Source organism: Lolium perenne, chromosome 2, assembly GCF_019359855.2.
Source record: "Lolium perenne isolate Kyuss_39 chromosome 2, Kyuss_2.0, whole genome shotgun sequence".
In the NCBI taxonomy this organism is placed as follows: domain Eukaryota; kingdom Viridiplantae; phylum Streptophyta; class Magnoliopsida; order Poales; family Poaceae; genus Lolium; species Lolium perenne.
The window spans coordinates 236,359,556-236,372,824 of record NC_067245.2 but is presented as its reverse complement, the minus strand read 5'-3'; the positions used below and the strand labels follow the sequence as shown (position 1 = coordinate 236,372,824).

The window sequence follows — 13,269 nt, the reverse complement described above, 5'->3', positions numbered from 1 at the left end:
ATAACAAATGAAAGGGTTTTCTTAATTACAACAGGTCAACGCATTACCTACGTTTGCAAAGATAATTACTAGTTAAGAATATGCAGATCCTTCATGAAACTAGTACTCTAGTAGTGACATGAATGAAAAATGTTGCATGCAATTGAAGACCACCATACAGGTTAGTAATATTGCCCTTTCAAGGTTAGTAGTATTGCACAAGCGAAAGAGGACGGCCAGGTTAGCGGTTTGATACCTCATTTAGTCGATGGGGCTCTCTCAATTCTGCAATATGCATATGATACTATCTTTTTCACGGAACATGATTTAGAAAAGGCCCTTAATATGAAGAGTATTTTATGCATTTTCGAGTAGCTCTCTGATCTCAAAATAAATATTCACAAGAGTGAGTTATTTTGTTTTGGAAAAGTGAAACATGATTAGAGAGAGTATAAAAGCATTTTGGATGTGACATAAGATCGCTTCCATTTAGATATCTTGGAATTCTTTCATTTTTCGGAAATGGGAACATAGTGAGTGGAAGGCGATAACGGATCGTTTTGAAAATAAACTAAGTTGTTGGGTGGGCAAGGTGCTTTCCTATGATGATCATCTTATTCTTGTAAATTCAGTCCTTACAAGTTTGTGAATGTTTATCTTGTCCTTCCTAGAGATTTCTATAGGGGTAGGAAAGAAACTAGAATTTTTAGATCCCGCTTTTTTGGCAAAGCAATGGCCACAAAAGGAAGTATAGGTTAACAAAAATGGGATTGAATTGTGGACCGAAAGATCACCGAGGTTTAGGAGTGGAAGTGCTAGAATTAAAGAATAAAAGTTTACTTAGCAATTGACTATATATAAACTTATGAATGAAGGAGTGTGGCAAGAGTTACTTCAAAACAAATATTTAAAACCTAAACCTCTTTTCCAGGTTACAGCGAAGCCAGCAAGCTCTCCATTTTGGAACGGATTATTAATGTCAAAGATGACTTCTTCAGTAGAGGTTCTCTTGTGGTAGGAAATTGGTAGAATACTATATTATGGGAGGACACCTAGCTATGTGATTCACCTCTAAATGATCAATATACGAATCTTTAAAACATTATTAACCATTCGAACGTTACTGTGGCGAACGTTATGGGTTCGAATCCTCTAAACTAGGGTTCAGGAGAGTCCTATCGGGTAACAAATGGGATATATGGGTTCATATTGTTATTCGGCTCACGATGATCTAGTTGACCGATATTGAGGAATTTTTTAGGTGGTTGTTAACCACTTCAGGCTCTTTCACCGTTAAATCATTGTCTCTTACCTTGGTTAATGGACACACTATTTATCTTAAAAAATAAATTTAGAAGATCAATGTCCCACTTAAAATTACAATTTTTATGTGGTTCCTTCATAACGAAGTGATTTTAACTAAAGATGATCTCATCAAACGGAATTGACATGGTTCTACTAACTGTTGTTTCTGTGATCAAGAGGAAACAATACAACATCTTTTCTCTTCATGCCCTTTTGCTAGAATCCTTTGGGGGATCATTTATATGACTTTTAATTTACCTCTTTCATCTAGTGTCTCAAATTTATTTGGAAATTGGTTAAATGAAGTAGCAAACAAGGATAAAAGCCACATTAGAGTTGGTGTGTGGGCTTTATTGTGGGCCATATGGACTGCCCGTAATAATTTTATCTATCGCTTTGGTCAAGCATTGGATCCATATGTGGTCTTTTCTACAGCAGGCGGAGTAGCGATAGGACATGAATATTGGGTGCAATTATTTGGTGATGGTAGCACAAGATTTTAACAACCGGTGCGGCTGGCGGTCAGAGAAGCCGCTCGCGCCATGATGCTTACTCATTTGTTTCTTTTAGTCATCTTTAGGTGGTTTATCCTTGTTGAGACTCTTTGTGATCCATTGGCTGTAATAATTTAATTGTGTAATATACTAATATGATAATAAAGAGCCGTGTGCATGGATTATGCAAGACTGGGCTACCCATTTCGAAAAAAATGCGGTGTGGTGCACTTTGGCCTAGGCTAGCAGATTATCAGCTATGTTGTTAGGGCATCTCCAGCGGCGCGACGCAAACGGTCGCTGAGCGACCGTTTTCGTCCGCCGTGACTGGAAATGCGTCTGGGGCCTGTTCCAGCGGGGCGACGCAAAGTGACCGGGCCGTCCGCGGAGACGCAAACCTGGCCCAAATATGCGCCAGGTTTGCGTCTCCGCGGATGCTCAGCGGTCGCGCGGAGCGTCCTCCATTTCTTACCCGGTCCCGCATGTTAGGGACAGCGAAATCGACCGCTTCGATTTGCTTCTTGTTCCCCTTCTTTCCTGCCCTAGTGCGACGGCACCACCCCCACCCCTAGCGCTGCCGTACGGCCGTAGCGTCGCAGTAGTCGGCGTCGGCTCCGTTCTTGCCGCGCGGGAGAGCAGGAGCGTGCTCCGCCGCGTACGTGCCGACTGTTCTCGGCCGAAACGCTCCCGGTTGCGCCACCCTTCCGTGCCGCCCACGACCTGTTCAGTCAATTGCGCTGGTAGGTTTCTACTCGTGTTTTTGGCGCTATTGTGCGCGGCCATTGATCCGCAGTTTGTACCCACGCAGATGGACATGTGGCAGATGTTGGACAAGTTCCGCGCGGAGGTTGTCGACTCCTCTTCCGACGAGGAGTCCGATGAGTCCACGCAGACATTGGCAACTACTGCGGCCTCCATGATCCACGAGTTCACCTCTAACCCGGGGCCGCAACACCGGGGCTCTGTGAAGGGGCGCTCCAAAAACCTACCGCGCAACAGAGTGGAAGGGCAGGCCCGCCTCCACAAGGACTACTTCCACCTCACCAATCCGATCTTCCCGGAAAAAAATGTTTCGGCGCCGATACAGGATGTCAAGGGATCTGTTCTTGGTCATTCTACGGGGCGTCAGAAACTACGACCCCTACTTTCAATGCAGGCGCGATGCAACAGGTGCGTTAGGCTTCACCTCGTACCAAAAATGCTCCGCGGCTATTCGCATGCTCTCATATGGAATGGCTGCGGATATATTCGATGAGTATCTTCGAATGGGTGAGAGCACCTGTCTTGAGGCCATGTACAGGTTTTGCCGAGCCGTGATTGCCGTGTTCGGAGAGTATTATTGTAGGGAGCCAACTGTTGAGGATACAAGGCGCCTCCTGTCTATCAACGAGTCTAGAGGCTTCCCAGGAATGATTGGTAGCATAGATTGTATGCACTGGCAGTGGAAAAACTGTCCATTTGGATGGCAGGGTGCGTACAACGGGCATGAGGAGGGAAAAACTGTCATTCTTGAAGCTGTCATATCTCAAGATTTATGGATTTGGCATTCATTTCTTGGCATGGCCGGTTCCAACAATGACATCAATGTGTTGCACCGATCACCGGTTTTCAACCGGCTCATGCAAGGCAAAGCTCCCCGGGTGAGCTATGAGATCAATGGAAATGCATATGACAAGCCATATTATCTTGCTGATGGCATCTACCCTGACTGGGCCACATTGGTGAAGACTGTCCGTAATCCAAACTCCGAGAAGACGAGAAGGTTTGCGAAGATGCAAGAGGCTTGCAGGAAAGATGTGGAGCGCGGGTTTGGTGTGCTCCAAGCTCGGTGGGCAATTGTCCGTCACCCAGCAAGAACATGGTCGCTGAAGACCATGCATGAGGTGATGACATGCTGCGTGATCATGCACAACATGATCGTTGAGAATGAGCGTCCTGATGACCGCAATGAGAACCACTGGGAATTGCAAGGTGAGCTGGTTGCGCCACTTCCTGGAGCTTCATCTTGGCAGGATTATCTACATAGGAATGTAGAAGTCACTGACGAGAACGTCTCCAAACAGCTGCAAACGGATCTGATTGAGCATCAATGGACATTGGCTGGCCATGTAGATCATGCCTAGAGGAGTACTATCTTATTTGCATGCAGACTTTTTAAAATTTAAATGTAATAACTATGACTTCGTTGAATATTATTTTGTTGTTTCGAAACTTCATATTTCATGCAAACGCGGAAATGCGTCGCGCCGCTGGAGCCACCCCAAGGTGCAAACGGACGCGCGGACAAAAACGATCTATCTCGCGTCCGCCGCGCGACGCAAACGGACATTTTGAACGTCCGAAATGCGTCGCGCCGCTGGAGATGCCCTTAATCAGTAAGGACAGCGATGCAGGCAAATGTGTCGATCAGCTTGGACAGTTGACTAGAAGAACATCATCACAAAATTCCCCATTTCGTGCGCGCCCCTGGATCCCGTACACCTCCACACCACTCTGCGTGGAACCGCAACGATGGCCGGCGGTGACCTGCGCAGCCTGGCGTTGGTCTCCGCCGTGGTCACTGTGGCCATGTGTTACGTCCGCTTGGCAGCGCGGCGCCTCCGCCCGGGCCTTCCCCGCCTCGCCGCCTTCTTCCCGGTGCTTGCCATCCTCCCGTTCCTCCCCCTCGCCTTCCGCGCCGTCCAACTGCGCATCATCTCCGGCTTCTTCCTGGCCTGGCTCGCCGAGTTCAAGCTCCTCCTCCTCGCCAACGGCCAGGCCCCCCTTCACCCGTCCCTCCCGCTCCCCACCTTCGTCGCAGTCGCCTCCGGCCCCATCCGACTCCGCACCGACAAGCCCGCCCAAACCTCGCCGTGGGGCCTCGGCCTCGTCTCCTCCGCCGTCATGGCCGCGCTGCTCGCGGTCGTCGTGTCGCTGTACCGCTACAAGGAGCGGATGAACCATTATCTCCTGCTTTGCATGTACTCGTCCCACATCTACCTCACCCTGGAGCTCGTGCTGGCGTTCATGGCGGCGGCGGCGCGCACCGTGCTGGGCCTTGATCTGGAGGCGCAGTTCGACCGGCCTTACCTCTCCTCGTCGCTGCGTGACTACTGGGGCCGGCGGTGGAACCTGTCGGTGCCCGCCGTGCTCCGGCCATGCGTGTACCGCCCCGTGCGCACGTGGCTCGGCAGCGCGCCCGCGGGGGTGCTCGCGGCGTTCCTCGTCTCCGGGCTGATGCACGAACTCATGATCTGCTACATAACGCTGCGGCCGCCCACCGGTGAAGCCACCGTGCTGTTCGTGCTGCACGGGGCGTGCGCGGTGGCGGAGACGTGGTGGGCGAGGCACGACAAGTGGTGGCGCCCGCCGCGGCTGGCGGCGACCCCGCTTGCGATGGCGTTCGTGAGCACGACGGCGTTCTGGCTCTTCTTCCCGCCCATCATGAGGCACGGGGCCGACAAGGTGATCATCGCCGAGTGCGAGGCGGCGGTCACGTTCCTGCGGGACGTCGGGGCCGGGGCCGCCGGCTCCGTCCGCTCGGTCTGGACCGGCAGCTCGTAGTGCGGCGACCGGTGCGTCACGCCTGACGCTCCCGTGATCCTGAGATCGTTACTAGAGTAAACAATTGGCGTGCCAGCGTGGGCACTACACATGAACGTCATTGCGTGCACCTTGGAGATTTTTTTGCTATTACTCCCCCATGATTTTTGTAACGACTTTGACATCCATTATTTGTCTTGCTGGTCTCCTCTGTTTTTTTTTGTTTGGTGTGGGGAAATGTCGGTATTTCCTCCGATTCAAATTAGTTGACTCAATTTTATCTACATATGAATGTGTTAGACGCATTTGTTGATTGGATACATTCATATCTTAACAATGGTCCATCCATTTTTATTTGACGAACGATGGGTGTCTGCCGGCCGTGTTTCCTACGGTCTCATCTACTTCCTGCGGCTAATGAAACATGTCTTAATTTTATCTAAACTTACATGTATTTAGACATAAAATAGTATATATATATCTATATCTAAATTTAGAAAAAGTTAAGATAAGTATCATGGAATGGAGGGAATACATAAAAACTCCGAATGGAGGTAACATCCTAGGTATTAGGGCAAACGAGGGGTAGATCTGAAAAGGTTGTGTGTCTGCATCTCAAAACGGAGAATTTTTTCGCGCATTAGAAATGGCACTCAGGGGGTCGAAGTCTCTCGCTATGAAGTAGGGATTAGTTGTGGGAGGGAGCGATGGATTTCGACATGACCTTTGTGGACTTAGGGTTTTGGGGGAAATAACTTCAATTGGATTCAAATAAAAACAGTTGGAATTTAAATTTGAGATTTGAAATAAAAGATTAATTTGAATTTAAATCATAACCTTTAAACATGAATTGAAACAACATTTGAATTTAATATAATATTGCAAGAATAGGGGAATTACAATTTTATTGATATGAACACATAATAGAATGTCTTTAGAGTATTCAAATATAATTACAGCTTTAAAATAAAGAAGAACTTACACGAAATAAATAGAAGCAAAACCCTAATCCAAAACCTAGCTACCATCTTATTTTCTTCTATCCTATCTTCTTCTTCTTCTTCTTCTATTTTCTTTGCTCCTGGATCACCTGCAAGCATGAAAAATAGAAAAACAAATGGAAATGGCAAGTGGCATTCAAAGTTAAAACCAAACAAAGATAAAGATCAGTGTCGAATCCTATCCAAGGTAGCTTATCCACAACAACCTACCAAACAGGTTGGTAGCTCATTCAAAAGGCACAAAGGGAGTCACATGGGCAGATGTCGACCAAGCACAACAGTGAAAATTTCTATAAAAAGGTTTAAGAGAGTACACCACTAAGTCATCGACTAGGACAACCATCAGTTTACCACTAGAACCAGTAGTTCATCGTCAATTCATCACTAGAAATAATAGGGCATCACAAGTTCATTCCGAGAACCATTACTTAAATCCTTGAACCAGTAGTCCATCATAGTTCACTACCAAAGTAGCAAAGCAACCAAATCAACTAGAGCATCTTGTTTATCAACCAAACATCATCAAACCACCACCGGAACCAAGACAATCACTTATAGCATTATGAAATAGATCAGGAGGCTAGGAGGTACAGGTTGTCCACAAGAAGAAGGAAACAACAGCAGCAACAACAACTAGAAGCCAAAAGGGCTACTCTACAGCAACATGTATAACCTTGCCAAAGAGAAGCATACTATGTACTGGTCCAACTCAACGTGCATTTGTCCGAGTGATGTCTACGCACGCTTCTATTCCTGTAGACAGTGTTGGGCCTCCAAGAGCAGAGGTTTGTAGAACAGCAGCAAGTTTCCCTTAAGTGAATCACCCAAGGTTTATCGAACTCAGGGAGGTAGAGGTCAAAGATATCCCTCTCAAGCAACCCTGCAATTACGATACAAGAAGTTTCTTGTGTCCCCAACACACCTAATACACTTGTCAGATGTATAGGTGCACTAGTTCGGCGAAGAGATAGTGAAATACAAGTGATATGGATGAATATGAGTGGTAATAACAATCTGAAATAAATATGGCAGCAAGTAAACATGTAGCAGAACTTGTTGGAAACGGTGTTTCAATGCTTAGAAACAAGGCCTAGGGATCATACTTTCACTAGTGGACACTCTCAACATTGCAATCATAATTGAATATAAATAAGCACTTCACTATGCTATTCTGAATTACTCTCTGGCTGGATAACGAACACTAATTCACCGTGTAGGGCTGCAAAAGCAAACCTTAAAGATGTATTCCCAAGTACTAATAAACACCCCACGATGTCACTGTGAGCATTCAAAGGAGGTACTAACACACCACAATTTCATAGAGACATCCGACTCAAATCATAACCCAGTGAACAAGTATTCTGTGAAATATAGCCTAAGAGACCCACACGGTGCACACACTGTCACCTTTACACACGTGGGACAAGGAGTCTCCGGAGATCACATAAGTAAAATCCACTTGAATAGCATAACGACATCTAGATTACAAGCTCATCATATGGATCTCAATCATTTAAGGCAGCTCATGAGATCATTGTATTGAAGTACATGGGAGAGAGAGATTAACCACATAGCTACCGGTAAAGCCCTTAGCCTCGGGGAAGAACTACTCCCTCCTCATCATGGGAGACAGCAGCGGCGATGAAGATGGCGGTGGTGTCGATGGAGATGGCTTCCGGGGGCAATTCCCCGTCCCGGCGGCGTGCCGGAACAGAGACTTCTGTCCACCGAACTTGGCTTCGCGATGGCGGCGGCTACGTAACTTTTCTCGTCTCGTGGCTTATGTTTTTAGGGTTTTCGCGACTGAGGTAATATATAGGCGGAAGGGCAGCCTCGGAGGGGCAACAGGGCTCCCTCACCACATGGCGGCACGGCCAGGGTGGGACCCGCACCCCCCTATGGTGTGGGTCCCCCTTGGCCCCCCTCAAGCCCCTCTTCGGTGCTCTGGAACCTTCCGTGAAATATAAGATCGTGGGTATTAATTTCGTTCAATTCCGAGAATATTTCCTGTGTAAGATTTCTGAAACCAAAAACAGCAGAAAACAGGAACTGGCACTTCGGCATGTTGTTAATAGGTTAGTTCCGGAAAATGCATCAAAACGATATAAAGTATGAATAAAACATGTAGGTATTGTCATAAAACTAGCATGGAACATAAGAAATTATAGATACATTGGAGACGTATCAAGCATCCCCAAGCTTAGTTCCTACTCGCCCTCGAGTAGGTAAACGATAACAAGGATAATTTCTTAAGTGACATGATACCAACATAATCTTGATCAATACTATTGTAAAGCATATGAAGTGAATGAAGTGATTCAAAGCAATAGTAAAGATAATGACTAAACAAATGAATCATATAGCAAAGACTTTTCATGAATAGTACTTTCAAGACAAGCATCAATAAGTCTTGCATAAGAGTTAACTCATAAAGCAATAGATTCAAAGTAAAAGGCATTGAAGCAACACAAAGGATGATTAAGTTTCAGCAATTGCTTTCAACTTGTAACATGTATATCTCATGGATATTTGTCAACATAAAGCAATATAACAAGTGCAATAAGTAAACATGTAAGAATCAATGCACACAGTTGACACAAGTGTTTGCTTCTAAGATAGAAAGAAGTAGGTAAACTGACTCAACATAAAGTAAAAGAATGGGCCCTTTGCAGAGGGAAGCATGGATTACTATTTTTGTGCTAGAGCTTTTATTTTGAAAACATAGAAACAATTTTGTCAACGGTAGTAATAATTCATATGTGTTATGCATAAGACATCCTATAAGTTGCAAGCCTCATGCATAGAATACCAATAGTGCTCGCACCTTGTCCTAATTAGCTTGGATTTACATGGATTATCATTGCATAACATATGTTTCAACCAAGTGTCACAAAGGGGTACCTCTATGCCGCCTGTATAAAGGTCCAAGGAGATAGATCGCATTTGATTTATCGTTTTTGATAAATCTCAACCAAGGACATCCATACCGGGACAACATAGAAAACAGATAATGGACTCCTCTTTAATGCATAAGCATTCAACAATAGATAATATTCTCATAAGAGATTGAGGATTAGTGTCCAAACTGAAACTTCCACCATGGTTCATGGCTTTAGTTAGCGGCCCAATGTTCTTCTCTAACAATATGCATACTCAAACCATTTGATCATGATAAATCGCCCTTACTTCAGACAAGACGAACATGCATAGCAACTCACCTGATATTCAACAAAGGTGTAATAGTTAATGGCGTCCCCAGAAACATGGTTACCGCTCAACAAGCAACTTATAAGAAATAAGATACATAGCAACATATTCAATACCACAATAGTTTTTAAGCTATTTTCCCATGAGCTATGTATTGCAAAGACAAGGAATGAAATTTTAAAGGTAGCACTCAAGTAATTTACTTTGGAATGGCAGAGAAATACCACATAGTAGGTAGGTATGGTGGACACAAATGGCATAGGTTTTGGCTCAAGGTTTTGGATGCACGAGAAGTAATCCCTCTCAATACAAGGCTTTGGGTAGCAAGGTTGTTTGAAGCAAACACAAGTATGAACCGGTACAGCAAAACTTACATAAGAACATATTGCAAGCATTATAAGACTCTACACTGTCTTCCTTGTTGTTCAAACACTTCACCAGAAAATATCTAGACTTTAGAGAGACCAATCACGCAAACCAAATTTCAACAAGCTCTATGGTAGTTCTTCATTAATAGGTGCAAAGTACATGATGCAAGAGCTTAAACATGATCTATTTGAGCACAACATTGCCAAGTATCGAATTATTCAAGACCATATACCAATTACCACATGAAGCATTTCCTGTTTCCAACCAAATAGCAATTAACGAAGCGGTTTTCAACTCCGCCATGAACATTAAAAGTAAAGCTAAGAACACCAGTGTTCATATAAAACAGCGGAGCGTGTCTCTCTCCCACACAAAGAATGCTAGGATCCGATTTTATTCAAATGAAAACAAAAACAAAAGCAAACAGACGCTCCAAGTAAAGCACATAAGATGTGACAAAATAAAAATATAGTTTCACTAGAGGTGACCTGATAAGTTGTCGATGAAGAAGGGGATGCCTTGGGCATCCCCAAGCTTAGATGCTTGAGTCTTCTTGAAATATGCAGGGATGAACCACGGGGGCATCCCCAAGCTTAGACTTTTCACTCTTCTTGATCATATTGTATCATCCTCCTCTCTTGATCCTTGAAAACTTCCTCCACACCAAACTCAAAACAAACTCATTAGAGGGTTAGTGCATAATCAAAAATTCACATGTTCAGAGGTGACATAATCATTCTTAACACTTCTGGACATTGCACAAAGCTACTGAAAGTTAATGGAACAAAGAAATCCATCAAACATAGCAAAACAGGCAATGCGAAATAAAAGGCAGAATCTGTCAAAACAGAATAGTCCGTAAAGACGAATTTTTCTGGGGCACTTAACTTGCTCAGATGAAAAAGCTCAAATTGAATGAAAGTTGCGTACATATCTGAGGATAACGCACGTAAATTGGAAGATTTTTATGAGTTACCTACAGACGGGGCTGCTCAATTTCGTGACAGTAAGAAATCTGTTTCTGCGCAGTAATCGAAATCTAGTATCAACCCTACTATCAAAGACTTCACTTGGCACAACAATGCAATAAAATAAAGATAAGGAGAGGTTGCTACAGTAGTAACAACTTCCAAGATGCAACAAAACAATAGCAAAATAAAAACATGGTTTATCTCCCAAGAAGTGCTTTCTTTATAGCCATTAAGATGGGCTCAGTAATTTTAATGATGCACTCGCAAGAAATAGGAGTTGAAGCAAAAGAGAGCATCAAAAGCAAATAAGAAACACTTTTAAGTCTAACCCACTTCCTATGAAAAGGAATCTTGTAAATAAACAAGTCATGTAAGCATAATGCAACAAGCATAGAAAGGCAACACAAGCGCAACTTCAAGATTCTCAACACAAAGAGGGGAAACTTAATATTATTAAGATGCATATAACCATGTTTCCCTCTCTCATAATAACTTTCAGTAGCATCATGAACAAACTCAACAATATAACTATCACATAAAGCATTCTTATCATGAGCAACATGCATAAAATTATTACTCTCCACATAAGCATAGTCATTACTATTAATTATAGTGGGAGCAAATTCAATAAAATAGCTATCATTATTATTCTCATCACCATAATCATCATATATAGGAGGCATATTGTAATCATAATTAATCTTCTCCTCAATAGTAGGTGGACTGAAAATATCATATTCATCATTGTAATCATCATATATAGGAGGTAAAGTATCATCAAAGTAAATTTTCTCCTCAAAACTTGGGGGACTAAAAATATCACAACCAGCTTCCCCAAGCTTAAATTCTTCCATAGCATTAGCAATAATAGTATTCAAAGAGTTCATGCTAATAACATTGCTACAACTATTTTGCAAACAAAGTTCCATGGGGTTTTTAATTCTCTCTTCAAACACATCATGTCCTAATTCAATATAAAGTTCATAAAGATCTCTAATTTTTTTGTTGTTTTCCATTAAGCCTAACTAGTGAAAATAAAAATAAGAACCAAAAAGATATAATTGCAGAATCTAAAGGAGATACCTTCGAGCACTCACACACCGGCAACAGTGCTAGGAAATAGCTTAGTAGTCGGAGGATGCGAATACCTTTTACCTTACCTCCCCGGCAACGGCGCCAGAAAATAGCTTGATGTCTACGCACGCTTCTATTCCTGTAGACAGTGTTGGGCCTCCAAGAGCAGAGGTTTGTAGAACAGCAGCAAGTTTTCCTTAAGTGAATCACCCAAGGTTTATCGAACTCAGGGAGGTAGAGGTCAAAGATATCCCTCTCAAGCAACTCTGCAATTACGATACAAGAAGTCTCTTGTGTCCCCAACACACCTAATACACTTGTCAGATGTATAGGTGCACTAGTTCGGCGAAGAAATAGTGAAATACAAGTGATATGGATGAATATGAGTGGTAATAACAATCTGAAATAAATATGGCAGCAAGTAAACATGTAGCAGAACTTGTTGGAAACGGTGTTTCAATGCTTAGAAACAAGGCCTAGGGATCATACTTTCACTAGTGGACACTCTCAACATTGCAATCATAATTGAATATAAATAAGCACTTCACTATGCTATTCTGAATTACTCTCTGGCGGGATAACGAACACTAATTCACCGTGTAGGGCTGCAAAAGTAAACCTTAAAGATGTATTCCCAAGTACTAATAAACACCCCACGCTGTCACTGTGAGCATTCAAAGGAGGTACTAACACACCAGAATTTCATAGAGACATCCGACTCAAAACATAACCCAGTGAACAAGTATTCTGTGAAATATAGCCTAAGAGACCCACACGGTGCACACACTGTCACCTTTACACACGTGGGACAAGGAGTCTCCGGAGATCACATAAGTAAAATCCAGTTGAATAGCATAACGACATCTAGATTACAAGCTCATCATATGGATCTCAATCATGTAAGGTAGCTCATGAGATCATTGTATTGAAGTACATGGGAGAGAGAGATTAACCACATAGCTACCGGTAAAGCCCTTAGCCTCGGGGAAGAACTACTCCCTCCTCATCATGGGAGACAGCAGCGGCGATGAAGATGGCGGTGGTGTCGATGGAGATGGCTTCCGGGCGCAATTCCCCGTCCCGGCGGCGTGCCGGAACAGAGACTTCTGTCCCCCGAACTTGGCTTCGCGATGGCGGCGGCTGCGTAACTTTTCTCATCTCGTGGCTTATGTTTTTAGGATTTTCGCGACTGAGGTAATATATAGGCGGAAGGGCAGCCTCGGAGGGGCAACAGGGCTCCCTCACCAAATGGCGGCGCGGCCAGGGTGGGACCCGCGCCCCCCTATGGTGTGGGTCCCCCTTGGCCCCCCTCTGGCCCCTCTTCGGTGATCTGGAACATTCCGTGAA

At 44.0% G+C, this 13,269-nt stretch overlaps 1 protein-coding gene across 1 annotated transcript; it reads left to right on the top strand.

The window, feature by feature from the left end:
- The first annotated feature begins 4,170 nt into the window (after positions 1–4,170).
- On the top strand, positions 4,171–5,602 carry LOC127321848 (probable long-chain-alcohol O-fatty-acyltransferase 5). Its single transcript, XM_051350817.2, has one exon. The coding sequence runs from the start codon at positions 4,290–4,292 to the stop codon at positions 5,319–5,321; it is 1,032 nt and encodes a 343-aa protein (XP_051206777.1). The 5' UTR covers positions 4,171–4,289; the 3' UTR covers positions 5,322–5,602.
- Positions 5,603–13,269: the final 7,667 nt, after the last annotated feature.